At 49.8% G+C, this 27,937-nt stretch overlaps 2 protein-coding genes across 2 annotated transcripts; one reads left to right on the top strand and one right to left on the bottom strand.

The window, feature by feature from the left end:
• Positions 1–23,924: 23,924 nt before the first annotated feature.
• FAM229A (family with sequence similarity 229 member A) lies at positions 23,925–24,714 on the bottom strand. Its single transcript, XM_036743219.1, has 3 exons — positions 24,563–24,714; positions 24,324–24,470; positions 23,925–24,028 (listed from the first exon to the last, which is right to left on the bottom strand). Exons 1-3 carry the CDS (start codon positions 24,712–24,714, stop codon positions 23,926–23,928), a joined length of 402 nt encoding a protein of 133 aa, XP_036599114.1. The 3' UTR covers position 23,925.
• Positions 24,715–25,407: 693 nt separating this feature from the next.
• TSSK3 (testis specific serine kinase 3) lies at positions 25,408–27,314 on the top strand. Its single transcript, XM_036745692.1, has 2 exons — positions 25,408–25,552; positions 26,653–27,314. The coding sequence occupies exons 1-2, from the start codon at positions 25,408–25,410 to the stop codon at positions 27,312–27,314; spliced, it is 807 nt and encodes a 268-aa protein (XP_036601587.1).
• Positions 27,315–27,937: the final 623 nt, after the last annotated feature.

Genomic DNA, 27,937 nt, shown 5'->3' with positions numbered 1-27,937 from the left:
TTAGGACTTACTTGACATTTTTGAGTAGGGTCAGACTTGTGGACCAGGAAGATTCTTGGGGTAGCCATGTGAAGGGCCACCTGTAAAGAGGAGAGGGTGGAGGCAGAGGCCAGTTGGGAGACCTAGACAGCAGGCCAAGTATAACAAGGTGCTGACCTTTTTCTTATGTGGGCATTTTTAATATTACTGAAAGGGGCAAAAAGAAAACATTTGCGTGAGGAACACAGAGAACCTTAAGGAGAAATACAAAGCTCTGAGGCAAAAGTGCCTACTAAAGGTCAACGACAGGTGCAGTACATTGCTTCCCAGTAGCTATGCAGTGTGGCTCAGTGGTACAGCTGATAGAGCACAGAGCCTGGAGTCAGGAAAACTCAACTCCCTGTGTTCAAATCTGGCCTCAAGACATTTACTAGCCATGTGACTTGCCTCAGAATCCTCATCTGTAAAATTACCTGGAGAAAACCACTCCAGTATATTTGCCAAGAAAACCCCAAATGGGGTCATGAAGAGTTGTACATGACTGAATTGATGCTGAACTAAATATCTGAATGCCTCTTTCTTATAAAGAATTTTGAGGTTTATATCTGGGAAACTCTGAAGCAAAGAGCTGTTTTGGGTCTATGGGATAAATGCATGTTGACTGTATCATATATGAAAGAAATATGGATTTGGGGCTTCTCAACTTAAGACAGAAGGAGGTCACTACATACAAAGCTCGGTAATTAGAAGGTAAAAGTCCATGAAGAAACTGCTTATGAGACATCAGAAGATGGAACATAGAATGCAGAGCACATGAGACAGACCATGACAGGGTCGAGATGAAAGAACCATAGTCCCCCTGAGACCAGCTGAGTAGAGACTAATAGGCTCTGTGGTTGATGCAAGGAGCTGCTCTGACTGGAGAAGAGAAGAGCCTTGATGTTGCCAGCTGATTGGAAAAACCAGAATCCTTAGTTGGTTGGAGGATAGACTAGGGAAAAGTTGCTTTGCTCTCTATCCATAGCTAATCATCCATAGTTTGAGAGAGGTAGAAAATCCTCAGATGTTTGCCTATACTGAGAGAAATCCTTCTAAGCCAGAGAACATACACAAGGACCATTGTATATCTCAGGATTAAGGGAGCTTTTTTTTTTTTTTAGTATTTTATTTTTCCCCAGTTACATGTAAAAACAATTTTTAACATTTGTTTTTAAAACTTTGAGCTCCAAATTCTCCCTCTTCCCCCATTTTTAATTAATTAATTAATTTTTAGTTTTCAACATTCACTTCCATAAGTTTTAAATTTTCTCCCCCTCCCTTGCCCCTCCCTCCCCAAAATGGCATGCAATCTGCTATGGGCTCTATACATACATTTAAGGGAACTTCCTTGCTGAAAAAAATATAGGACTTCCTCAGTGCTTAGCCAAGGAAGCAGAGCTTGGAAGCTCTGTAGATCTCCAAGCTTAAATCTACTGCTTTCTAAAGGAATTTAACACCAGGGCAGCACTCCCTAAGTAGCAGGGAATTCGCTTCCCCCAGCAGGAGACACAAGGTACATACTGTTTCCTAATGAAGGAGGTATAGGTCTGCAGTAGAGAGTCATAAGTTGCTCACAACACATTGGCTTCTCTACTCATATGCCCCTTAGGTTTTAGTGAGTTTGTGCCTATTCTCCCCCACAGACATTGTCTGCATGGGTGTAAGAGTGTGGCCCAAGTTTAAGGGTAGATTGTTATGTTATGTTATGATTATTACTGCCTTACATTAGATTTAGTAAATGTTTCATGATTAAGAGTTAATGGTTTCATTTTGGTGGACTGGTTTAAATGGGAAACATATCAGTGGGGGCCCAGGAGATAGAGTTGTAGGCAGTAGATGTATATCTACCCCCACACCAGGGTTATCTAGGACATTGACAGTGAGTTATAGCAGTGTGGTTGTCTCCTTGAGGAACTACCCAACCAGCCTCATGGATGTAAGGGAGATGAGTAAACAAGCCCCAGCTCTAAAAAAGAGAGCCTAGAGAGAGTTGCAAGGAAAGGATAAGTCATGCCCTGGGCTACAAAACCAAGAAGTAATGAGGGCTTAGTAGCTTATGTTCTCCATAGTGCCTGCTTTATGACCATTGCATTAAATTGTTCTCATCCTCCTATTCCACTGGGAAAAGTCTTATGTGCCTGGGGAACACCCCTTAACTCACCTATGGATTTGAGGCCCCTTGGTTATCCTCATCTGCCCAAAGGTACACCAGTGTGTGGGTGCTGTGCACACTACAACTTCTTGGAGCCACAGGTGAGAGCTGGGTGCCAGGTAGACACAAAAGGTGGATAAGCAGCCCTGAAAAGGGCTTGGGGAGTCCTCATACCAGAGGGGCTAGTCCTCCTTGAACACCCCATACACTTCAATTTTTGAGGACTGGAGACAGTTGGACTAATGACCTTATTAGTCACTGAAACATTGATGCACTGACAGTGCCACATGACAGACATGTGGATTTGGGGTTTTTAACCGAAGGGGGGGGTCTCTTCACATAATGGAGACTGGTTTGAGGTTTGAAGGGGCAAGAAGAGAATTGTGAACCAATGAAGGGGATGAGGAAGGGGCAGGTAGAAGGGAACAGTATGACCACAGCAAAAGGAGGGGAAAATCATCCTGAAAGGGGGGTGGGACCAGTTTTAAAAGCTTCAGAGAAGTCCTAGAGAATGAGGGTTGTGAAAAGGCCACTATTGGGCATTTAGGTGATTGGTGACCTTGGAGAGAACAGTTTCACTGGTGTGCTGAGGCTGGAAATCTTATCACCAAGCCTTGAGGAGTGAATCGGTGGTGAAGAAGTAGAAACAGTGAATAGAGATTTCTTCCTGGGAGATTAGCAGTGAAAGTGAGGAGGGAAAGAAACCTGGGACAGTGGAAAGATTGAGAGTCAGGGGACATGGGTTCAAAATCTGGTTCTGCTGCTTGTTATTTGTGGGGCTTTTGAGCTCTGAGCATCCATTAATTCATCTGTCAAATGAGGCTGGACTAGACTGGATGGCCTCTGAGGCCTCTTCCAGCTCAGACTCTGTGAATAGGATGATTGTTTGAAGGGCACGGTAGTGGAGGATCTTTAAGGACATGGTGGTAGAGTGTTTGATGGACATGGTGGTGGAGAATCTTTAAGGACAGAGGATACCTGGTTGTAAGCATTTAAGGAAAGGGCCAATAAATAAAAGATTCAATCAACCACAAGTCTTTATCGAACACCCGTCATGTGCCAGGCACTGGAGACACAAAGACAAAATTGAAACGGTACCTGCCCTCAAGGAGCTTACGTTCTAGAGGAGAAACAATGTGTGAAAGGGGGAAGTGATTGATGGGACAAACTCTCAGAAGAGAAAATGGGGATGGGGCCAAGGGAAAAGGTTAGCCGCTTCATCCTGCGGCAGGGCCATCTGTGGATGCAGATGCGGAGAGGACTTGAGGGCGGCAGGAGAGATGAGGACGCTCTTGATAGGCAGCTTCAATCTTCTTAGCAGAATGGGTGAGGTCATCAGCTAAAGGAGAGTGGGAACAGCAGCCAGGCTGGCAACAGGCGAAGGGAAGACACTCCACTGTGTGGAGCCAATGGGGAGCTAATCAGAGAAGAAAATGTGCTTATCAAATCTGAGGACACCACAAAGTTGGGAGGAATAGCAAGTTTCCCATTTAGGGAGGTGCCCTGGGGGAGAGCCAAGAGCCCTTGGCTTGAGCTTGGAGTTTGGAGATCTGGGCTTTGGTCCCAGTTTTATCATGGATTGACTGTGTGACCTTGGGGCAGCTACCCCCTCTCTCAAGCCTTCAGTTTCCCCATCTGTCTAATGGGAATAATCACCTCCTGCTCTGTAAGATCAAATGAACAGAGGACAAGGGAAGGGGAGGGGCCGGGGAAAGAGCACTGAGTTTGGGAATCCTACACTCAACTTTGTCACTTACTCCATGACTTCCAATAGATGACTTTAGCTCTCTGGGCCTCAGGTTCCTCATCTATGAAAGGGGGTTAAATTAGATGACTTCTAAGTCCCTTCCAGCTCGAAGCCCATGGTCATGTAATTGTAAAGTTCTGTACGCATGTTTAAAAATCTACTGCAATAGTGAATGGACAAGACATGGTTTGGTGGCTGGCTCTGGAGGCAGGAAGACCCAAATATCTCAAATGAGATATTTGTAAAGCGCTTAGCATAGTGCTTGACACATAGTAGGTGATTCATACATGCTTGTTTCTTTCCTTCCTTCCTTCCTTCCTTCCTTCCTTCCTTCCTTCCTTCCTTCCTTCCTTCCTTCCTCCTCTGAACCTGTTTCCTCTTCTGTAAAATGAGGTTAAAAGTAATTGTAGTACCCACTGGAAGGGTTTCAGTTGTAAGGCTCCAATAAGATAATGCATCTAAAAATCACTTCACAAACCCTAAAATGCTACATAAATGTTAGTTGTTGTTGCATTGGCAAGTCATCTGGAAAAAGCCCTGGGAGTTTTGGTGGGCTCCGAGCTCTATAAAGATAGCTTTCAACAGGCTGCTTCCTCAGAGATTGAGGTCAGACCAAAGAAGACTATGATCCTGCTGCTTTCTGCCTTGATTAGACACATCTGTGGTACTAGGGTCTCATTCTCAGATGTCAGAAGCTGGCATCACTGTCTCTTCTCTGTCACCTCATCTTCCCATCCCTGTATCCTCAGTCTCCTCTTTTCTCCAGGGACCTTCCTCTGTGACCTGGGCTGCTTTTCTCTGCGCTTTGGCTTCCTCATCTGTAACTCAAAGCAGAGGGACTGGGGGGTTCTGAAAGCTTTGACACTCTTCCGTTCCTTGTTTGATTTCAGCCTATGTGTTTATCTGTGAAACAGACAGAGTCCCTTTTGCTCCTCCTCCCTACGAATCTCACTAGGTTGTAGCGGACAGAGAAAGACTGGAAGAAAATACTTTCTGACCACATGCCTCAATCCGCCTGGCCCTCACAATCCTGACTTTCTCATATGCTTTCAGTCTCCTATCAACACTTTCTGCCCCCTAACTCCAGGGTTCAGAGCCTGGGACTGCTGCTAGGAAGGGGAGTGTGTGTGTGTGTGTGTGTGTGTGTGTGTGTGTGTGTGTGAGAGAGAGAGAGAGAGAGAGAGAGAGAGAGAGAGAGAGAGAGAGAGAGAGATGAATCCGGATTGTTTCCAAATTTCCAATCATGATTTTCCCTTTAGGGAAAGTCCCCCAAAAGAGAAACTGAAAGAGTGTATGAGGGGAGGGGGAATGGGGGTGAGAGGGGAAGGGAAAGACATTCCATTGACCACTGGGGCAGTCCCTTCCTTCAAGTCTCTCTTTCCCAGGGCTCTCTCTCTTCCTGTAACACTCTTGACTCCTAGTTACCCCATGGCTCCTATGCCCCTCCCCCAAGCTTCCCCCAGATCTTAGAGATCTTGGGCAGCTCCAGAAGCAAAAAGAATGGCCTGAGCCTGTCTCCCTGCAATGGGACTGGCCCAGACACATCCATTGTCATGGCTAGCTTCACCTCCCCCACCAGTAGAGGGGAATTTTTTTTTTTTTGCCTTCAGCCAGTTCAATAATAGAAGACACGTTGCTGCTGTTTGTCCTTTGTTCTCAAAGAGGACCATGACAACAGGGAGGTGATGCCATGACATGCAAGTGAATTGGATTTAAGTGAGGCAGGGCTGTACAAAGTCACCAGCCTCACTTTCTCCTCTGGAACCATCTGGGAACAGTGGCCAGATACCAATCAGGAAGACTGGAGATGGCCCAGGATACAGTGGGAGACCTTGGCCTTTTCAAGCTAGGGTCTTTAACAGGTCTCAGTTTGACTGAGGCAGGGCCAGAGGCAGCAATGAAGAGCCCAGTGATCACAGGCCCTGCCCAAGTCCTGAGATGCTCCCTCAGAGGTCTCTCATAAGAGACATTTCTAGAGATTTCCCAGAGGATGCTCCTAACATCTCCCTAAAACACTACCTATCAGACCCTCCCCCATCAAGACCCCCCTCAGAAACTCTCCAAAGCAGAGACACTCCAAGATATATCTTCAGAAACAACTCCCAAGTAGTTCCCTTATGTACCCCCCCGATATACCCTCCGGAGATACCATCCAGAAGCAACCCTAGAAACAGCCAGCCCCCAGAGATACAACCTAGAGATCCCCCTCGAAATCTCTCCTCCTATTTTTCTCTCTGTACTCATCCACTTATTGTTACATAGGCATAGCACCCTTTCCCCCACACCTAAGGATGGAAGATGACAGTATAATGAAGGAGAGGGTCTACCGATGCTAAATGGGTCCCAATCCCTTCTCCATATGGGGAAATCCAAGACTCAGATACAGGAACATATCACAGGGTCACACAGTTGGTTAGTGGCAGATCCTGGAACTAGAATTATGGTCTCCTGAGTTCCGGCCCCAGTCATACTTTAAGAGGGACAAAGCTGGACTCTTTGACCCTGCTGTGCACATATCTAATTTGCCACCCCAAACACACATTTGTCCCAACCTGCCTTAATCCAGTGTACAGTTTATTGCTTTCCATTGGCCTATGGGTGAATCATTGGAGGACTTGCTCTCCAATAAGGCTTGGGAGACACGCAGGGATGCAGCAGCTTCTCTGACTTCACCCTTGGGGTGGGGGCCATGGGAGGGCAGCTCTTGTCACCGTCTAGGGAGAGAAAGCTGGAGCTGCTAACCCTAACCCTAACCCAAGCTGTATGGCCTTAGGCAAGACCCTTCCTTCTGGGACCCAGTTTCCTCCTGCCTAAAAAGAAAAGACCAGCTTCATCTCTAGTGTTCCTCCCATCTGTGACGTCCAACTTTTGTTTTATGTTTGGAATCACAGAATCTGAGAGCTCAGAGGGCACTGAGGCTGACCCAATACCTGGACAGGAATCCCCAGATCTGTGATCTTGTCAACCTGCCTGCCCAGCCTCAAGGAGCAGAAGCTGGATGACCTCATCAGGCAGTGTGTTCTACTTTTCAACAACCCTGAAGGTCAGGAAGTTTTCACTAATCTGAAGCCCAACTCTGCCTCGGACATCTTCCATTTATTTCATGGTTCTTGGTAGTCCTCCTCAGGGCTCAGTACTCCCTGTTTTTCCAACTGCTTCCCAATGGGCATGGTTCCCAATATTTTTTGTTCTGTGAACCCCTTTCAACAACAATCAAAAAATGTGTTGTGAACCTCCAGGGTACTTTTATATGTACTACTTGTAATATTTTGCAGTGATTTACTGTTTAAGGCACCATTAAATAGTTTTTAGCCTGAACCCCTTGTTTCATTGTTAGGAGTTCTTAACCAAATGAGAACCACTGTTCCAGGGCATGGTTTCCAGTCCTCTCACCACGCTAGTCACCTTTCTTTGGACACACTCCAGCTTATCAATGTTCCCCTTCAAAGGGCTGGATGTATCCCATATTTTGGGTCTTACTGTTCTGTGTTCTAACGTTTTAAACGGTGGTGAATCTGATGTTCTTCATCTAAGGTGGGGGTGAAGTGCGTTAGTGTATTGGACACTGGCTGATTCCAACCTGAGGACCCTGCCCCTAGGGAATTCTACTCCCAATATTTTCCACTAACCAACCAGGAGTCCTGGATCCTCTTGCTATCCAAATTCTAGATCTTCATCTAGATTCTGACCGGCCAGACTCAGAGCCTGAGAGTAGCCTCAGGGATGGGGAAGGATTGGCTGAGCCAAAGCCCAGGAGGAGGGAGCTTTGTCTGGGATGGGCTCCAGTGGAGGTAGAGGGGATTCAGCAATTCTCAGAGGAGGTTGGTGAATGAAGTAAAAATCCCTCTTTCTCATAGTACACAAGTCTAGTGTGTTTGGATTGGGGAGGGGCTGGCGGAGATGAATGATGACTATGTGGAGGATTATGGTGGGATTCCAAGTCAAGGTACAAACACCCCTAAAAGCAGGGACAGCAATACTCCCTTTCCCCAGGGTTGTTTTAAATGGGCACTACTTAAAAATCATCTAGTCCAATCTTCTTTTTTACAGATGAGGGAACTGAGGCTCCAAGCTGTTAAATCACTTACCCAAGGTCCCCTGGGGTAGCGCCCTAATTTGGCTTTGAGCCAAAGTCCAGGCTGATCTGTGTGCCAGGACCTGGGCCAGTCTTTCCAGGGTGAGGCACTCACTGCTTCTTCCAGCGCCGAGTCCCAGCCCAGATTTTTTGTTTGCACACAGTCCTGTGGTCTGTGGTAGGGACTTCGAGGAAAGACTGGGTTGGGATACAGGTGGCTTGATTGCAGGGAGAAGAGAGGGCAGTTGTACTGCTGAATCAGGACAATGGGGAAGGGCAGTGGGGGAGCTTTTCAACAGAGCCTCCTCATAGATCTCAGGTCACATCACCAGGATCCACATGGACACATTACAGGTCCAACATGAGGTCAACATGTGATCATGAGTCCATCTTAGGCCTGTTAGTGAGTCAACACTGGGGCATCATGACTCTCACACAGGATCATTCATGGTTCTGGTCTATACTAGAATCTTGGGGAGAGTGGAAGGTGGGGTAGCCCTAGAAAGTGGCTAATTATGACCCAGTTGCCAACCCACCTCAGCTCTGTCTCTCTCTCCCTACAGGGGCTGACACAAGCAACTGGGAGCCTGGCCAGGACTGGGAAGGGGCAATCCAGAGGGGTTTTCTCTTCCCAAGCTCCCCCACCATGGGTGTAAAGGAACATGGGATTGCTTCAGCACAGCATTGTTTCTTGAGATGCTCTTCCTCTTCCTAGAGGATCACTCAAGCCTCAGTGAAGTTGGAGGTGGTGGTGGTGGGCCCAGCCAAGGTCTTAGGCATTAGTTCTCATGTGCGTCCAGGAATCCTCCAGGCTCGAGAGGGAGATAGTCATGGCCCCCCACCCCTCTGGTGAGTTGAACTGAAGTGACTCCCCCGTCAAGGAGGACCATCTCCACTTGCCTCCTCCCTCCCGGGCCTCCAAATCTCAATGTCGCTGAAGAGGCCACCTCCAGGACGCCTTCCCTGATGCCCCCTAAGTCAGCCAGACCTGTTCTCCTCAGACCTCACAGAGGACTCTGACGCACGGGCCGCGTAGCATTGAGCTCTACCGGGCTCGGCTTGTGTCACTTCCCCTACTAGACTGTAAACTCGGCGAAGGTAGGGACTGTGTTTTCTCTCACTCCACCCCAAATCTAACCCCGCCCAAGACACACAGTGGGTGCTTAATATTTGCAGAAAGGTTCAGTTAATCCCATCCTCCCTAAGTCCCGCCCCTGACAATTTGAAAATCCCCTCCAAAAGCCCCACCTCGGGCCCCGTCCCTAACCCCGCCCCACCCCCTGGTTCCCACCTTAATTCTGCCCTCCGGGGTCACAGGTACAGGGGCATCAGGTGTCTCATCCTTTTGCCCAGAAATTCGTGATTGAGGCACTGCCAGCGGTGTTTCCACCTGCGATGAGGGGCACGTGTTTAGGGGAGGAGGGGGATCAGCCGCCTCACTCGCTCTGCCCCTCCCTCCACCCTGGGCCACACCTTCCGTAGCTCCTCCCCATAAGGCCCCTCCCCATCTGCCCCAGCCCCGCAGCCCTTTACCGCGCTCCAGCCACTCTGCCTTTCCCAGGCTTCCGCCTTACCGACCCCCAGCCCGCGGCCCAGCCTTCTCTGACTCTGCCTCAAGTTGAGCCCCCGCCCCTCGCCCACCCACTCAGGCAGCCACAGCCCGGGCATAGCTGGCCAGGCCTCCCTAACTTCTCCCCGGGCGGGGTCAGCTGGGCTCACATGAGGTTGGGAAGTGTGGAGAAGCATCCCGGCCAGCGCGCTGAGGGCACGTCGCCCAGCCCAGTGGCCGGGGGCAGGAGCAGGAGGCGGCGGCTGGGCCAGCGCCACGAGGCGCCCGGCGTCCAGCGGCGCTGGGGGCTCAGCCAGAAGTCGCCCAGGCTACGGCGGCTGGCAGGCTCGGGAGGAGGTGGACCTCGGACTCCCCAGAAGCAGAGTTCCTGGTCCAGGCGGTGCCGGGGAGTCGCCCGGGGTCTCCTAGTGGTGGGGCAGGGCGGTGAGAGGTGGGGCCCCTTCACATCACACCTGGACTGCGCCTTTTTGGTGCCAACCTCATCCCCCTTTTGAGTTGGACCCTTCCACCCCCTGCTCCTTCAGTCTTTTCTTCCAGTCCTCCTGAGCAACTCGAAATCTCTGACCCTCAGATCAGGGACCCCCTCCCCTAAATCTCAGACATAAATCAGGGCGCCTGCCCTAAATCCTCCCTTAGACCCTCACAATAAGGTCACTCTCTCCCACCTCTCAGACTCCAAATCTGCGACTCCTCCCGTATCTCCGCCCCCACCTCAGCCTCTCGAGAGACCCTTCCCACAAATATCAGACACCAAATCGGGGTCCCTTACAATCCCTCTTCCCATTAGCCTCGAGTCTCACACTTCAAATCAAGAGCCTTTCTTTAGAAGGCTCTCGGATGCTCATCCAGTACCTCTAGGCCCCCCGCACTCCCTCCCCCCCCCTTTTCCCTCACCGGTTCAGCAAATAATTGACCACAAACTGTGTGGCTTCTGGGAAGATCATGGTGTCTCTGGCCCCCGCGTCTGCTTGTGGCCTCGCCTGCATGGCCCCTTTATTCTTGGGCTGGGGAAGATGATACTCCCCCAGCGGTCCCCCCGGGTGTTTTTAGCCCAAAGCGTCAGCAGAACTAAGGAGGGAGAAAGGGAGGGAGCTGTCCCTGCCCCTTTTACAGATCCTCCCCCACCCCCCTTCCTGGCAGATAAGCCCCCATCGGCTCTTCAAAAAGATGGCCCCGTCCCTTGGGAGGGGGGGGGGTCACTTACTCTGAGCTCTGACTTTTCCACCATCCCAGGGCAAGCAAGGGCAAGGACAGAGCCAAGGAGAAGGGGAGGGGGAGCAGAGAGAGACACACAGAAAGGAGTCTCAGAAAAAGAGTTCCTAGAACCGGCAGAGACAAGTGGGGGACCCAGGGAGAGATGAGTGACCGAGATAGAAGGAAAAAGGCAGGGGGTGGGGGAACAAGAAATGGGGCCCCCAGTGACTGACCGTGGACTATGCTGGTAACCTGTAGGACTAGAGACAGGGAGACCGTGGAAGAGTCATGAAACTCCAAAGTAGGGAAGGGGGGACCTGGGGTTCTCCCTCTCGGCACTGGCTGGAATCTCCCTCATCCCACTCATCTACAAGGGTGACACAAAACTCTCTTCTGAGACTGAGGAAGGGGTCTGGAGGCTTTGGCTCAGGTCTGGGCGCTGCCTGCCCCGCCCTGGGGGGCCTCAGGGGATCTGGGGAAACTTGAGGGCCCTGACCCCTCCCCACCAGTAGCAACTGCCCCAGCTCAGTTTCAGATTCAACCTGTCTTTGCTATTTCCCCCCAGTGACTCATTCGGAAGGAGGGGCACTATTGTGCAGCTGTCTCCTGACCCCTAAACTGTCCCCCAAGATCAGAGAATGTATCCTCAGCACTCCAGCCCCCACAATCCTCCCCTACGCCCAGCTGCGCTGGTGAACATAAAGGGCCATGTTGCCAACCACTGGATTCTGGGGCAGGAGGGTCTGGCTATGTAACAACCAGGGGCAATTCATTCAGTCAACAAACACTTACTAAGTGCTTGCTTACTATGTGTGCGCAGCACTGGGCTAAGAAAGCCTGGGATTGTAAGGGGAAGATGAGGTCCCTAGCCTAAAGGAGCTCACATCATAGTCTATTGAGGGAGAAGACATAAATACACACTATGTGTAAGATATAGACTGGGCAGATGGAAGATGGTCTCCTGGGGAAGGAAGGCACTGGGGGATGGGGGATGGGAAATGAGAAAGGCTTCCCGCAGAAAGTGGGATCTGAGCTGAGCCTGAAGGATCAGGGAGGCCAGGAGGCCCTGGGGATAGGGGAACATTCTAGGGATGGGGAACAGCCAGAGGAAGAGGGACTGAGTTGGCAAATGGAGTGGCTTATGTGCAAAGAATGGAGGGGGGCGGGGGGTCAAGTAGGAGAAGGTTGGAAAGGTAGGAAAAAGGTAAGAAGGGGCTCTAAATGCCAAACAGGATTTATAGTTGATCTGGAGGTGATAGGGATGAGATTATTGGGGGTGTGTGTGGGGAGTGGGGACCTGGTCAGAAATCACCTTAGTAGCTAAATGGAAGACAGATTGGGGGGGGGCGGGGCGGGGTGGAGGCTCTAGAGGCTATTGTGATGGTCCCAGAGAGGTGTGCTGAGGGTTTGACCCAGGATGGTGGCTGGGTGAGTAGTGGAAGAGAAGAGGGAAGGACATACAGGAATAAGCATTTAGAGAGTGCCTACTGTGTGTCCCCCACAAATATCTCATGGGATAGAGAGAAGGGGACGTATGAAAGAGACACTACAGTAAGTAATGACAAGACTTGGCCACAGATCGGCTCTACTGGGTGAATGACAGTGAGGAGTCAAGAATACAAGGTTGTGGTGGGGCGGAGACTGAGCGATGGTGGGGCCCTGGTCCGAGTTTGGAAGAGTCGAAGGTTTGGGCATTCAAAACCCTCAACGAACTGGCTTCAGAGCAAGGTTGTAGGTAGAAGGAATATTGCATTTGGAAGTTGGGAGAGATCTGAGTTTGAATGCTGCCTCTGATGTTTACTACTATGTGACCACTTGGCAAGTCATTGAAACCTCTCTGGGCCTCAGTTTCTTCATCTCTAAAATGGGGGTGATAATACTTAATATTAATAATATTCATACTACTAATATTTGATGCTAATAATAGTAGCTAGCATTAATAATATTATTTATGTAAACATAGCCATATTTATATGGCTTTTTAAGGTCTGCAAAGCACTTGTATATATGTTATGTGATCCTCATAACAACCCTGGGACCTACAAGTTACACCTATAGGTATTATCATTACCCCATGTTACAGATGGGGAAACTGAGGTTGACAGGCTAAGTCATTTGCTCAGGGTTGAACAATTGTTAATTCATCTGAGAAAGAATTCATCCTCAGGTCTCTCTGGCCCCAAGGCCAGCCTTTTAGTCACCTAGTTATCTATCTCTGCCCCGACTAGTCCATTTTGAGGCTCACATGAGACAATATATGAAAAGTGCTTTGTAAAACTTTATCATGGATGTCTGTGATTCTATCACTCTCTACTCTGCTACAGCCGCAAACTCTCTCCACTTCACCTGCTGAATTCCTCCCCATTTCTTAAAGCCCAACTCAAATTCAGCCTCCTCCAGGAAGCCTTTCTTGATTCCCCAGTCAGTAAAGATCTTGCTCCTCAGCCCTCACTCCCATGATACTCTGCGCCTTAACACCCCACCCTGCCCCCCAGACTGGGAGCTCAATGAGGCAGTGACCAGGTACTAAACTCTGTGCAACTCCTAGGGCCCAGCACACAGTTGGAAACTTGCTAGGTAAACGGCTACTGAATGAATGGATGGATGGATGGATGGATGAATGGATGAATGAATGAATGGATAGATGGATGGATGGATGGATGAATGAATAAATGAATGAATGGAAAGGTCAGCAATCATCATCATTACTCTTCCTTTCCCCAGAAAGGTAGGGATGTGCAGGGCCAGGCCTTTCTCAGGACCATGTCTCCCTGTCCCTGAGCACAATGTCCCTCTGATGAGGGGAAAGACTGGCCACTCCGGTTAAAGTCAGCAAATGTTTCTTTCAAAACAAAACATTTTTATAATGAACTTAATCCCTTACAAATACCTACGTTTCAGTATGCCAAGAACAAAGTGGAGAACTGAATATGAGACCGTAAACTTCCATTAGGTTCAGTTTCTTAAGAGGTAAATTAAATTTACTAAGTTGTAACAATCAAAGTGCCCTGTTTGTTTCCCCTTCTGAACATATTTTTTCTTCTGTGCTCATTTTATTTTTACTTTGTCGATGCTCCTTCCCTACCCCCACCCCCACCCCCACCTGGGGTATCCCTGCATCTGTAGCCCTACTCGCTAATCCCACCCCCTCCCCCACCTAGTAACCAATAAGAAGTCAAACAAAACATATCGGTTATGACTGAAGATGTTTGTTATCAATCCCATCCGATGTGTCCTGAGCTTCTGTGTGTGCAGCCCTGCGATTGGCTGCTCTGTGTGTGTATGTGTGCGAGTGCCAAGGGAAGGAGAGTCAGCTCTCCTTGGACGCCCAATGGATAATTGGACAGACCAGGTTCCTGCCTCCTCTCACCACTGGACTGGGAGTGAAGTGGCCAGCACAGATGCCAAGCACGTAATGGTGGTGGTGGGAGACGAGGACCTGGTATTCAGTGAATCCTAGAATCTGGGCCGGAAGAGTCCTAGAAGGGCAGCTACTATGGGAGGGAGGGAGAATCCCCTCTCCAACTTCCAAACCTGAAGATCTCCAGGAAGAAAATAAGCATCTATATAGCCCTACTGTGTGCCAGCACTGTGCTAAGTGCCTTAACAATATCATCTCATTCAATCCTCACAAACACCCTCGGAGGTACTTGCTGTTATCATTCCCACTTTACAGTTGAGAAAACTGAGGCAGCTGGTTGGCCGGTTGTTGTCCTTCATTCTCGAGGAGGATCAAGATGACATCACTTTGCTTGAGTCAAGTTTCAATGTGTCCAACTGTGGCTGATCAGGCCAATAAAAGCTAGGAATGCTCTACCACAAGTCGAGCATAAATAGTTCATGTGCACATTTGGGGTAGATACTCTAAAATTGTGTCTCCTGTGTTTCCTTTGAGCTGTTTCAATTCTGCTTTGCTCATAGAGCACAGCACCTTCTCTGATGTGGGCACACCATGCCGAGCAGTCCTGTGCCAGTGTCTTCCATGTCACACAATCAATTCCAAAGTTCTTAAGAGAGACCTTGAGAGTGTCCTTGTATCGCTTCTTCTGACCACCATGTGAATGCTTGCCCTGTGGGAGTTCTCCATACTTTGTCAAGTGTATGTTTTGCATTCGAACAATGTGGCCAGCCCATCGGAGTCTCACTCTCTGAAGCAGAGTTTGAATGCTTGGTAGTTTAGTTCGAATAAGGACCTCAGTGTCTGGTACCTTATCCTGCCAGGTGATCTTCAGAATCTTCCTAAGACAATTCAAATGGAAGCAATTCAGTTTCCTGGCATGACGCTGTCCTGATTTCACAGGCATACAACAAGGAGGTCAGCACCACAGCTCTGTAGACCAGTTTGGTAGTCAGTCTATTACCTCTTTTCTCCCATAGTTTCCTTTGGAGGCTCCCAAACACTCTGGCCATATACGTATCAGCCTCATTATCAATGTGTACATCCCTGGAAAGTACACAAGGCAAGTGAACTTGTCCACAGCATTCAAAACTTCTCCATTTGCTGCGACTGATGGTTCCACGTATGAATGATATGGTGGTGGCTGATGGAGCACCTTCGTTTTCTTGGTGTTAATTGTTAGGCCAAAATTAGCACAAGCTGCAGAGAAGTGACCCACACTTTGTTGCATCTCAGCTTCAGAGGCTGCCCTGAATGCAAAATCATCTGCAAACAGAAAATAAGACACCAGCACTCCCTCCACTTTGGTCTTGGCCTGTAGCCTTTTCAAGTTGAAGAATTTATCATCAGCGCAGTAGCTGACCTTGATGCCCTGTTCATCCTCACCGAAAGCATTTGACAACATGGCATTGCCAACATTCGAAAACTGAGGCAAATAGAGTTTAAGGGACTTGTGACAGGGTCATCCAGGTAGTAAGTGTCTGAGTCTGAATTTGAACTTAAGTCTTTGTGATTCCAGGCTCAGCACTTCATCCACTGAGCCACCTAGCTGCCTCTAAATTAGGAATCAAGATACTCACCAAATAACCCCATTCACTTTGGGATGGCTCTCCTGGCTAGGAAATTTCCTTTAGATTAAGCTGAAACCTGCTACTCTGTAACTTCTACCCTCATTGGTGTTCCTAGCTCCTTTGAGCTAGGGGGGACCTTAGAAGTCATCAAACTCTAACCTTGCCTCCCCCCCCCCCCCATTTTACAGATGAGAAAGTTAAGGCTTACAATGATCAAGCGACTTGCCCAAGGTCACATAGCTAAGTAAGTGTCTTGTGTCTGAGGCTGGATTTGAACTCAGGTCCTCCTGACTCCAGAACTGTGCCACCCAGCTACCTCTGATTAATTTCTTAATTGATATGGCATGGTTCACATTGACTGCAATGTCCCTACTCTATTCATTCCAACCAAATGCAGAATTTTACACTTGAACTTGTGAATTTCATCTTAGTTTTCATTCATAATCCCACAGGTCAAAATTGTTTTGAGTCTTTATCCTGTCATTTGACAAATACTTTCCAGCATCCAGTCATCCACAAATTTGACAAACGCCACCTATGCTGTTTTCCAAGGCACAAATAAAAAATATGTGTAGTGTTGAACAGATCCATATCCAGGACTGATGGGGAAGGGGGGATTTCTACGCTAGAGGTCTCCCTTTTTGGGCTGGGGTCAGTTCATTAATCACCGCTCTTGATGTAAAATTATTCAATCACAGATTCATTTAATTGTATCATCATCTAATCCAAATCCCTTGATCTTGTCCACAAAGACATCACCAAGTAATGGACGAAATGCCATAGTGAAATCAGATAGAATCTGTCTATGGAATTCTCCTGATCTACTAGCCAAATGACTCCTTTTAAAAAAGAGAGATGAGTTTGGCATTACTTCCTAGTGAACCCATGTTGGCACCACTGGTTGGGTTTTTTTTTCCCTGAACCCTTCTGTGGGAAACGGGAGCAAGAGACGGATAAAGAGATTAAAATTTTTATTGATACATTTTTGACAAAATACTTCTCAACAATAAAACCCCCTAAAAATCCTTACGAAGTACATTGCTTGAAAAATATGAATGGAATGGAAGGATGTGCAGTTTGGTACTAACATTAACCTTTGCATTGGAACAGGATTTCGTATCCCCTCCACCTTAACATTAGTTACAATGTTGCAGTCATAGCGGAAACTGTTCTTCTGGAGGTGCTTTCCCTTATTAAAAGAGACTTCTAAAGGGCTTGGTAACTGAATGGATGGGGGATCCAGGGCCAAGGGAGAAGAAACAAAGGTGACCTAGAGGTGGCAAGCCTGGGTGATTGGGAGAACAGAGGAAGCAGTGGATAGAAAGGGAAGTGGGGACGGGGAGAGAGGCTCCTTGAGGAAGATGAATTCAGCTTTGGATAGAATGAATTGGAGATGCAGGGGGAGAGGTCCAGGGGCCAGTTGAAAATGTGGGACTGGAGCTTGGGGAAAGAGGTGAGGATCAGAGACCACGTTGTATAGGTGAGAGCTGTAAGCACACCAGGGGTGAGAGCTCAGAGTGGAAAGAGAGCCAAGAGCTAAGAGCAGGAGACTGGGGACAGAACCTTGGAGCTATAGTAACATTTAAAGGGGACAGAGTCTTTAAAAAAAAAAAAAGGAGTTTGGCAAAAGAGACAGAGGTAATAACAGGTAGCCACGAAGGAGGGGTGAAGATGGGAGATGAGGCTGAGCAAGTGGGAGGAGAGGAGAGGAGAGCTGATGGTCCTGAGGGGAGAAAGCCCGGATGGGGCAGTGAAGAAGGGGCTGTGAGGCTCACATCCTTATGCCCTTATCACATCCTCTCTGCCTCTTTCCTTTTGTTTTTAGGCTGGGGGAGGAACTAAGCTTGTTTTAAGGCAGATAGGGAAGTGCCCAAGGACAGGAAGATCACTGATAGAGGGTAGGAAGGGAGGAGGAGTGGGGGAAGGGATCAGAACACTCTTCTGAGACTGTAAGGAAGGAAGAGGGGATGGATATGGGGACAGGGAAAAGAGCACTAGGGGACAGGGAAAAGAGCATCAGGTAGGATGGAGCTCGCTCTGGGGTGCCTAGCTTCCTTGGCCAGGGAGGAACCAGTGGGCCTGGTCTTTGTGGGTAAGGAGAGATCTTTAGGGGTTCTGAAATCCTAGATGATGGGAGAGGGGTAAGTTTCACTTTAAGAGATTAACCACAGGGATACTTATGAAGTAAGCATTCATTAAATGTTTGTTGACTGAGTGATCTCTACACATGAATCCTAAAGGTTTATGAAGATCCATCCCCAGAAATAATTCAGAAATGTCCCATAAAATTCAGAAGCTAGAATATTTGGTGCTGCTAGTTACCCGTCAGCCAGATGCTGGTTCTTACCCCCTCTCTTCCCCTCCCTACTTTCTAGAAGGGGAGGTGGCAGCTTAGGGAGGTAGAAGGCTGTATAGTGAGGCCCTGGTGTGGGAGGAGGAAACAGGGCAGATGAGGAAGGGGAAGTTGAGCCTGAGGCTCCGGATACAATGGCATTTTGTGGAGAGAAGCTCCTGGGTTTCCTCAGACATTGGAAATTCCCCACGCTCTGCTCTGAGTGACATCTCTGGGAATCTCTGATCCTGAGACCCCTGGGACTGAGACGCACCCCAACCAGCTTGAGTGCTTCAACCCTGAGACTCTTCACGCTGAAATATTCTGATCCTAGGAACCCCACACCTTGAGACCCCCAATGCTCAATACTCCCAACCCTGAAAACCTCCAACCCAGACCCCCTGGAAACACAAGGGTCCTTTCAGACTCTCCCCTAGCCTTGAAACTTCCAATCCTGAAATGTTTAGACTTTGAGACCTTCAGCCCTATGACCACTAAACCCAAGACCCATGACACAGAGACCCCCTGCCCCTGAGACCCCCAGACTTCTATTACTTCCATCTCCTGATACTCTAACTGTACCATACTGATGTCCTGAGACCTTTTAAAGTCCAAGACTCTCGAACCCTGGCACTACTCAGATTCTGAGACCCTCTAGTCAAGTAATGTTGAGCAGCTACTCTATATAACTATAAAAGGTGGCTGGGTGGTACAGTGGATAGGACCTGGAGTCTGGAAGACTCATATTCCTAAGTTCGAATCTGGCCTCAGACACCTACTACTATATGACCCTGGGCAAGCCTCAGTTTCCTCATCTGTCAAATGAGATGGAGAAGGAAATGGCAAACCACTCCAGTATCTTTGCCAAGAAAATCCCAAAGGGGGTTGCAAAGAGTAGGATATGGCTGAAAAACGGTTGAACAACAATCCAACTATATGACATCCAGGCAGAGCCACCTCAAACCTGAGAACCCCCAGACTCTGAAACCTCTGGATTCTCAGACCCCCACCCCAATAATGAGATACCCCAACCCTGATACTCCTGGACCCTGAGACCCTAGACACTGGATCCTTCAACCCTAAATGTGCTTCCAGACTCCCCAGATCTAAGGTTCTTGTTAATTAAGAACTTTTGGCCTTGAGAACCCAAACCCTTAGATCCCCTGACCTTAACACAGGAAAACCTTGAAATCTCCTCCCAAAGTGGGGGTAAGAGGACATCTCTTTCTAGGCCAAGGGGTACCTTGGGTTCATTGAGCAAATGTGGAAGCAGGAGCCCAGGGACCCTCTAGGATGGTAGGGGAAATGAAGTATATATAGGTCTCTGCAGCCTTGAGGAGTTAGAAAGGAAAATCTGGGTTCGACCCCCAGCTGCAGATGGCTGGGGATGAGTAGAGAAGAGGCAGCCTGTTTCCCCTTCTCCTAAAACCCCCTTCCTCCATTTCCACCCCCTCCCTCCTACCTCCCTTCAGTGGGTGATAGGAAAGGGCACAGGTCTGACGTCTGAAGTTGCTATGGCGACACAGAAACCCCTTTCCTTGCTGTTACCATGGTAACTGAGCCTCCATCTGTGCAGCCCCCCATTTAGAAATGGGGGTCTCTAGTCAGAAAAGAGCAGGGGGGGGTTCTAACTAGGGAGGACTGGGGGACAGGGAGAAATACAGGCAGTGACAACATGAAAGAGAAAGTGGGCATGTTTGTGTGGGGGGAGCAGGGAAGGGAAGGGAGGAGATGGAGTTTCCAGGGCTGAGGTGGTTGAGGGTCATTCAGAACATCTCCCCATTCTCCAGAGGAGAACACTTAGGTCCAGATCAGGGGTTGGGCTGGACTGGGCTACAAGGAACCTCTCTTGCTCTGGCACTGATGCTAAGAGCTCACCTTTTACTCTTGGAGGGGGAGGGGTGTTTTTCGGGTTCTGGAAGATAGTGATTGTGTGATTATTACATCTTTAAGTCCTGAAGATTCCAACTCAGGTCTGGGGAGAGGGGAGTTTCCTCCTCCGGGGATCACCTCGGCCAGCCCCTTTCTTGGGCCAGGTTCCCCATTCCTTCAGTTGATTGGTCTAGGTCCTTTCTCACCCCAACATCTCTCCCCCCCCCTCCCGCCCCAGGCTAAACTGCTGGGAAGTTTGTAGATTGGGGGGGAGGAGAGGTTGGGGAGGGAATCCCCTGGGGATATGACATCACCAGGCTGGTGCGACCCATAGGACTGGGCTCTCTGGCTCCCTATCGCCCCACTGTGGTCACAGAGGGATATTTCTCCCCTCCTAGGTCTCTCTTCCTCACCCCTCTGAGTCCTTCCAAATGTCTTGCCCCATCTTGGAACACAAATACTAGGTCAGACAACTCCACATCTCAATCCTGGGAAATGTAAGGGAAGGGCTGAAAGACAGAAGAGTTCACTTGAATCTAGGGCAAGGTAAAGAGAGAGGAGAGAAATTTGGAGAGTGAGATATTACAAAAAGGGGGAAGACAGAGAAGGCGGATGGAAGAAAGGAATGGAAGAGAAGAGGTAGAAGAGATGGGAGGAGATAAGGGAGGAGGAAAGAAGGAGAAGGGAAATTCCTTACGGCAGGGATTGTCTTTGCCTTTGGATCTCTGTTGTCCAGGACTTAATATATGCACGAAGAAAGGACTGAAGGAAGGACTTGGAAGAGAAGGTGGGAATGGAAAAGGGATAGAAGAAACAGGCAAGACGAGAAATAGAAAAGTTGAAAGGAGGTAAGAGGGAGATGGTCACAGAACCTCACAGCAGAAATGGACCTTAGAAATGATCAATCTGAACCTTTATTTAAAGAGGAACTCCCTTTTGACACCCCTAACAAAGGATGATTCAGCCTCAGAACACCAGCCCTGGAGTCAGGAGGACCTGAGTTCAAATCTGGTCTCAGACACTTGACACACTAGCTGTGTGTGACCTTGGACAAGTCACTTAACCCCAAATTGCCCTGCCTTCCCTCTCAAAAAAAAGAAACCCCTCTTTTGACACCTCTAACAAAGGATGATTCAGACTTTGTTTGAAGACCTCTCCCTCTAGATGGGGAAGTCCCTCCCTCACAAGGCAACCTACTTCATTTTCTTGTAATTTTGCCCCCAATTATAACCACCACTCTCTCTCATCTCCCCTGTCCACTGAAGAAACACAAACAAAACCCTTGTAACAAATATGAATAGTTGAGCAAAACAAATTCCTACATTAGACATGCTCCAACACTGGTCTTCTAGAATCTGGAATCATGGTTGGCCATGGCATTGATCAGAGTTCTTTAGTCTTTCAAAGCCACTTGTCTTTACAATGTTGTTATTAGATACATTGTTCTCCTGGTCCCACTCACTTCACTCTGCATCAGTTCACACAAGTCTTACCAGGTTTCTCAGAAATCATCTGCTTTATAATTTCTCCAACTGGCAGGCACCCATTTCCGGTTCTTTGCCACCACAAAAAGTACCACTATAAATATTTTTGCATAGAAGCTTATTTTATTTGGGGGGCAGTTCTAATTGTTACAATTATATTAAATTAGGATACCTACATCATTTATAGCTTTGCAACTTCTACCTGTTTGCCTCAAATCTGCCTTAAGAGAGTTCTTCAAATACTTGGAAGACAGTTATATCTTCTGGGCAAATTTTAAATTGGGCAAGTTTTAACTTCTCTAAGCTTTATTTTTCTCATCAATAAAATGTGGATAATATGTCAGAAGACTGTTGTGAGGATCAAATGAGAGAAGAGGTCTAAAGAATCTTGTAAACTTTAAAGTATTAGATAAACCTAAGCTCTTACACATTGATTTTTTGAACCTAAGTGTAGAACTTTGCATTCATCTCATTGACAATCACCACCATCTTTTTTTTTTGTTACAACTAGATATATGCCAGTTACATTGCTTTACATGAAAAAACTAACACAACTTCTCAATATATACTCCCCACCTTTTGATATAAGTATGACTGCTCACTGTTCTAACCTGTCAACATATTTTTGGATCATGCATCTGTCATCTGGTAGGTTGTTTTGTGCTTTCTGAAAATGTGATAAGCATGAAATCTATGCCTTTATCTGGGTCATTAAAATATAAGGGAGCACAGACTCAAGCAGATTCCTTAAATGTTCCACTAGCCAGCTACTAGAGACTTTCCTATTGGGGTCAAAGTGGTCAAATCATTGATGGTCACTCTATTCAACCAGTTCCAAACTGATCTAATCATATTACCTTCTAGTCCATAATGACGTTGTCAAATGCTGTGCTATTTATTCAAAGTATTCCTCTGGTCCTACCAGTCCAATAGCTCTGGTCAAAAGGGGAAATGTGGTTAGTCAGGCTTTCACTGTGGTCTGGTCCTTTGTAATGACTGACCACTTCCTTTTCTAGGTGAACAGGTTCTAGAATTTTACTAAGAATCAAAATCAAGTTCACTGGCCTATAGTTTGGAGGTTTCGTTATCTGTTCGATTATTTCCAAAAATACCGTCAGAAGAGACACATCCTTAATCCTGCTCATAGTTCAAGGGCCAACTTACATACCATCTAGAAGCTTTCTCTAAGCTCTCCCCTCCTTCCCCTAGCTGAATGTGCTCTCTTTTTCTTCCCCAGAGTACATTGTGGAGCCTGATCTCTTTTCAGATAGAGGCAGGGTAGATAACCTTTAACGTCCTGTCCAGTTCTGGACTTTGAGTTTGAGTCATCCCCCTTTCCTGGGATTTATACCATCTGAGACAACAGCATCTGTGTCTGATTCCTGTGACCCCCAGAGCACAAAGAACTAGGTGGAAAGGAAAGAAAGGAAAAGGGAGGGAGATCACAGGGTTTTGGGTGGGAAGGAATTTTAGAGTTCTCATTTGACAGGAGGATAAACTGAGGCTCAGAGGTGTGGGGAGGAAAACCAGAAGAAATGGAGGGAAAGAAGAGAAAATGAAAAAAAGGTTTTAGAGGGAGGGAAGCAGAAAAAGAGAAAAGACTGTCATCTACTTTGTTTTATTTCATATTAGGTCTCAGTTACCTCCCCACTGACCGGCTGGTTCCTCAGCACCTCCCTCTCCCTCCATGCTTTAGTCCAGGCTGTGTCCCAGGCTTGGAATCCTCTTCCTCCTTTCTCTCCTTATCTTCCGAGGTAGACGCCCTAAAACTTTTTGGTCTCAGGACTCTCTTATACTCTTAAAAATTATTGTGGGTCTTTTCCCCCCGCCCCAGCTTTTGTTTGTGTGGGTTATAGTTATCAATATTTACCCTTCTGAGGAATTAGGTTTTAGTATCATCATGAAAATAGTTTTGAGTCTCGGACTGCCTGAAAGGGTCTCGGAGACCCTAAGGGCACCTCCACCTCCCCCCAACATATTGGAGAACCTCTATTCTAAGCGGGGCGGGAAGGGGGGTGCAGATCCCCTCCGGTGCTACCACTGCTAGGAAACCTTCCCTGATAATTACCCTGCATTGCCAGCGCTCTCTTCTCCCTCCAATTATACAGGCTTTGCTTCTTTACGGCGCCCCCAATATAGTCTCTCAAGCCCACCCCGCCTCGGTTGGCAAGCTCCTTCAGGGACCGTTTCACGTGTTTGCCTCGGCATCCTACTCAACGAGCACAAAGCCCTGCACACAGTGAGAGCTCACTAAACGTTGTACGGCATTGCACTGAATTTCAGGGGCGGCCGGCCAGGCTGAAGGACAGACGGACAGATGCGCGCACACACACATGCAGCCAGCCCGGAGTGTAAAGAACAGTGTAAGCTGTGCTTTTATTAAAATGTGCATCATTCTTTTATTTTAAAATGTGCATCATTGTCTCGTGCTCGGCGCGCGCGACCTCAGCGCGGTGTCCCCGCGGCCGGCCCCGCCCCTGCCCGGCCCCCTCGGAGCCGCCGCGCAGGCGCACTCAGGTGGCGCGGGCCCGGGGGCTTCCGCCCATGGCCAGGTAGACGTCGATGGGCACGTGCAGCAGCGTCAGGCAGTGACAGCCGGGGCAGCGTCGTAGCGGCCTGCTGAGGAGGGGGCGAGGGAGGAGCGGGGAGGGGGTGGGGCGTAGAAGTTGGAGGTTAGAACCTTCAGGCCTAGGAGAGTCTAGTACCGCTGCACTTGGGAGTCAGGAGGTCCAAGTTCGAATCCTGATTCCATGCCTAGCCCTTCCCTGGGTCTCAGTTTTTACATCTCCCAAACAGGGACGTGAGCATGGGTGGACCTAAATGATCTCCCCCTCCCCCCCCAGCCCTAAGTCCTACGGGATGATGGGCGGGGTGGGGGGGGCGAGCCACAGGCGCCCCCTCTATCCCTCACCTGACCGGGGTGTGCTCCGTAGCAACGGGTTCCGCGCTGTCCTGGGGCTCGGGGGCTGCGGCCAGGCCGGGGGAGTCTCCGGCCTCAATGGGGAATCTCCGACCTTGCGGGGGCTCCTGGGCGCTCATGTCCGGGCCCCGGGAAGCTCTGCAGGGAGCAACGCTGCGCTCAGCCCCAGCCCCGACCCTCGGTCCACTGCCCCGGGCTCGTCCCCGCCCGCTCCGGCCCGGGATTCTCACCTGCTGGAGGCCGGAGCCGGTCCCAGGCGGGAAACAGCTGCCCGAGCCCTGGCCGCGGGAGGACGCTCTGGTCCAGGGATAGCCGGGCAGGTGTCTGGTGCAGCGGGGCGGGGCGCGCGGCGGGAGCGGGCCGTCGAGGGCGCGGGCTGCATTGTGACCCACGGGGCGGGCGCGCTGACCTCACAGTAGCTGGGGGCCGCGGCCCGCCCCGGGCGCGTTCCTCCTCTCGGGGAACCCTCACTGCTCGGGCAAGACGGCGCGGGTCGGGCCGCCGCTTCGGGCGGGCCGCGGCGGGTCGTGGCGGGAGGGACGCGGGGCCCCGGGGGCGGCCGGCCCGGGACTGTGCACACTGTTGGGGCGCCGAGCGTCCTCTAAGTCGGGCATAGGCGTTCCCACGGCTCGGCTGGACTCCGCTCGGTGTCGGCCCCGGCTGGACGGCGGCAGCCCGCGATCTTGCTCTTGCAGGCGCCCACCGAGGCACGGGCTGGCCCAGCCGCAGCTCTCCGCTGGCCGGGCGATGGTGACAATGCGGGGCCCGAGGGGGCGGGGGTGGGGGGCACTGCCCATTTTGGTAGCCGGGGCAGCACCGCACCCCCCACCCCTGGGTCACTTGTGCAACATCAGTTTACATCATAATCGGGGCCCGAGCTTAAAAATGTCCGGCCCCCGCCCCCTCCCCCACCCGCGGCTGTGTCCAGACGGAGAATGTTCTAGCGCTGGGGGCGGCTGCGGATGAAGTCCTGGGGGGGAGAGGCGCGGGCAGAGGGCGATGGTGGAGTAGAGCTGCCTCGCAGAGGCAGGATGAGCTGAGGCGGTGACGGGGAAGGAAGGAAGGAGGAGACAGCATGGAGGACTTTCTGCTCTCCAATGGATACCAGCTGGGCAAGACCATTGGGGAAGGGACCTATTCAAAAGTGAAGGAAGCATTTTCCAAAAAACATCAAAGAAAAGTGGCAGTTAAAATTATAGACAAGATGGGAGGGCCAGAAGGTGAGAAAAGGCCTTCTCTCCCTCACCTGCGCCTGTCGGAGGACTCCCATTGGAGGGCGGGCGAGGGGAGTGAGTCGGCACTCTGATCCTCCAGCCCCTACACCGCACAGGGGCCTCGAGCCGTGGCTTCCTGCCTCACGGGATGGGAGGGAGCGAGGCGGGGGATGGATGTGCACAAAATTGGACAAGGGCAGCCCGGGAGGGGAGTGGGGAGGAGGGCTGGCTCCTTTTGTATAGCTCTTCTGCTCATGCACGTGGTGGCGTGAGGCTCCTGCGTTACCAGACAGTGGCAGCTCCTCTCGACCCTTAGTGCATCCGATCATGTGTGTCGAGCTCATGGCCAAGGGGCCCTGTGCTCTAAAGGGTCCTAGAAGCAGAGGTACCCTCGGCCTGAGGAAGCAATAAATGGAAGGGCAGGACAAGGCCTGGAAAAGAATCGGGTACGGGTGCTTGGTCCTGAAGCAATGATAAAGGATAAATGTGTGCGTGTATAACCTTGGGATCAGTCTACTGTCTCCTTCAAGTTTCCCTATCTATAAAACTGGGCTAATGCCACCACTTTACATTTATATAGGACCTTACAGGCGGGTTCTAAAGTGCTTTCCAGGGCCAAGGTCCCTCCAGGCTGAACCTCCTAACCACCTTGTAAGGTAGGAAGGGCAGGGACTCTCATAGATGGTTAGAGGTGGACCAACCCCGCTTGATTTTACTGATGAGAAAGACTCCCAGAGAGGAGAAGTCATTTGTCAGGCCACACAGCTAGTTCCAGGGCAGAGTTGGGACGATTTGGGGACCATCTGCTCAGTGCTGCTTTCCTAGATGCATAAAATTTGAGAGTTGCAAGAAGCTTCCATTTTGCAGATTAAGAAATTTGAGGCTTAGAGAGGTTGTATAACTTGTGGTCCTCCCCAGTGACTTACGGGTGAGAGGCTTTGGAAAGCAGAAGCAGTGAGAACCAGGGAAAGACAAACCTTGAAGAGAGCCCATCTCTAGGCAAGCACAGTATGAAGTCGGGGCAACACAACAGGGATTGCACATCCGTGTCCTGTGTGTGTCACCATCCTGTCTTACTGCCCTCCCCTCGTTCTCTTTCCCCACAGAATTTATCCAGAGGTTCCTGCCGCGCGAGCTCCAGATCGTCCAAAGCCTGGATCACAAGAACATCATCCGGGTGTATGAGATGCTGGAGTCGGCCGACGGTAAGACCTACTTGGTGATGGAGCTGGCCGAGGGGGGAGATGTCTTTGACTGCGTGCTGCACGGTGGGCCTCTGCCCGAGAGCCGGGCCAAGGCGCTCTTCCGCCAGCTGGTGGAGGCTATCCGCTACTGCCACGGCTGTGGCGTGGCCCACCGAGACCTGAAGTGTGAGAATGCCCTGCTGCAGGGCTACAACCTGAAGCTGACCGACTTCGGCTTTGCCAAGGTACTGCCCAAGACGCGGCGGGAGCTGAGCCAGACCTTCTGTGGCAGCACAGCCTACGCCGCCCCAGAGGTGCTGCAGGGCATCCCCCACGACAGCAAGAAGGGCGATGTCTGGAGCATGGGCGTGGTCCTCTATGTCATGCTGTGCGCCAGCCTGCCCTTTGATGACACAGATATCCCTAAGATGCTGTGGCAGCAGCAGAAGGGGGTGTCCTTCCCTGGGCACCTGGGCATCTCGGCTGAATGCCAGGACCTGCTCAAGAGGCTCCTAGAACCAGACATGATCCTCCGGCCTTCAATCGAAGAAGTTAGTCGGCATCCATGGCTAGCAAACACTTGATAAAAGCAATAGCAAGTCCTCCCCAATAAAGCCGGGGAGAAAGAAAACCCACAGTCTGCTTCTAAAATGGTGATCTATATTTTACACTTTACATTTGCTTATCCTATAAAACTCACCCCCAACCCCTTTCTCTTTTCCCTTAAAAGACCTTCATGGAACCAAGGGCTTCATTCAGACCTCCCATTTATCACACCCGATGTGAATTTTTATACGACAGGTGTTTAACTAAAGTAAATTAAGATAGACCCCAGAAGCACACACCTGGGGGAGGAGGAGGAGAAAAGTTACCGGGAGAACTATCGGATCTACGCCGTTGTTGCAACTTCCTTTCCAAATAAAAGCAGAAGCATTGGGAATGATGCAGAAAAGGCCTCTTGACTCCTTGTCTCAGCGAGGGCCAGGTGCCTGCCTCTTGGGCAGTATGTTGAATGGGCCCTGGCAGGCCACTTCATGCAGGGGCCCCAGTCCAGGGTACCAGCTTGCAGGAGTTCCTTTCTCTTAGCCCCAAAACTGAGTGCAAGGGGTATGGGGGGGTGTGGGGCTCTGCTCCAACCACTGGCCACGACAGAATGCTGCTATCGGGTTGGACCCATACCAAAGGTGCTGCAGCCCAGGCCAGGCCA

This window comes from Trichosurus vulpecula, chromosome 2 (genome assembly GCF_011100635.1).
Source record: "Trichosurus vulpecula isolate mTriVul1 chromosome 2, mTriVul1.pri, whole genome shotgun sequence".
NCBI lineage: Eukaryota > Metazoa > Chordata > Mammalia > Diprotodontia > Phalangeridae > Trichosurus > Trichosurus vulpecula.
The sequence above is the reverse complement of the archived record's forward strand: the minus strand, read 5'-3'. Positions and strand labels throughout refer to the sequence as shown.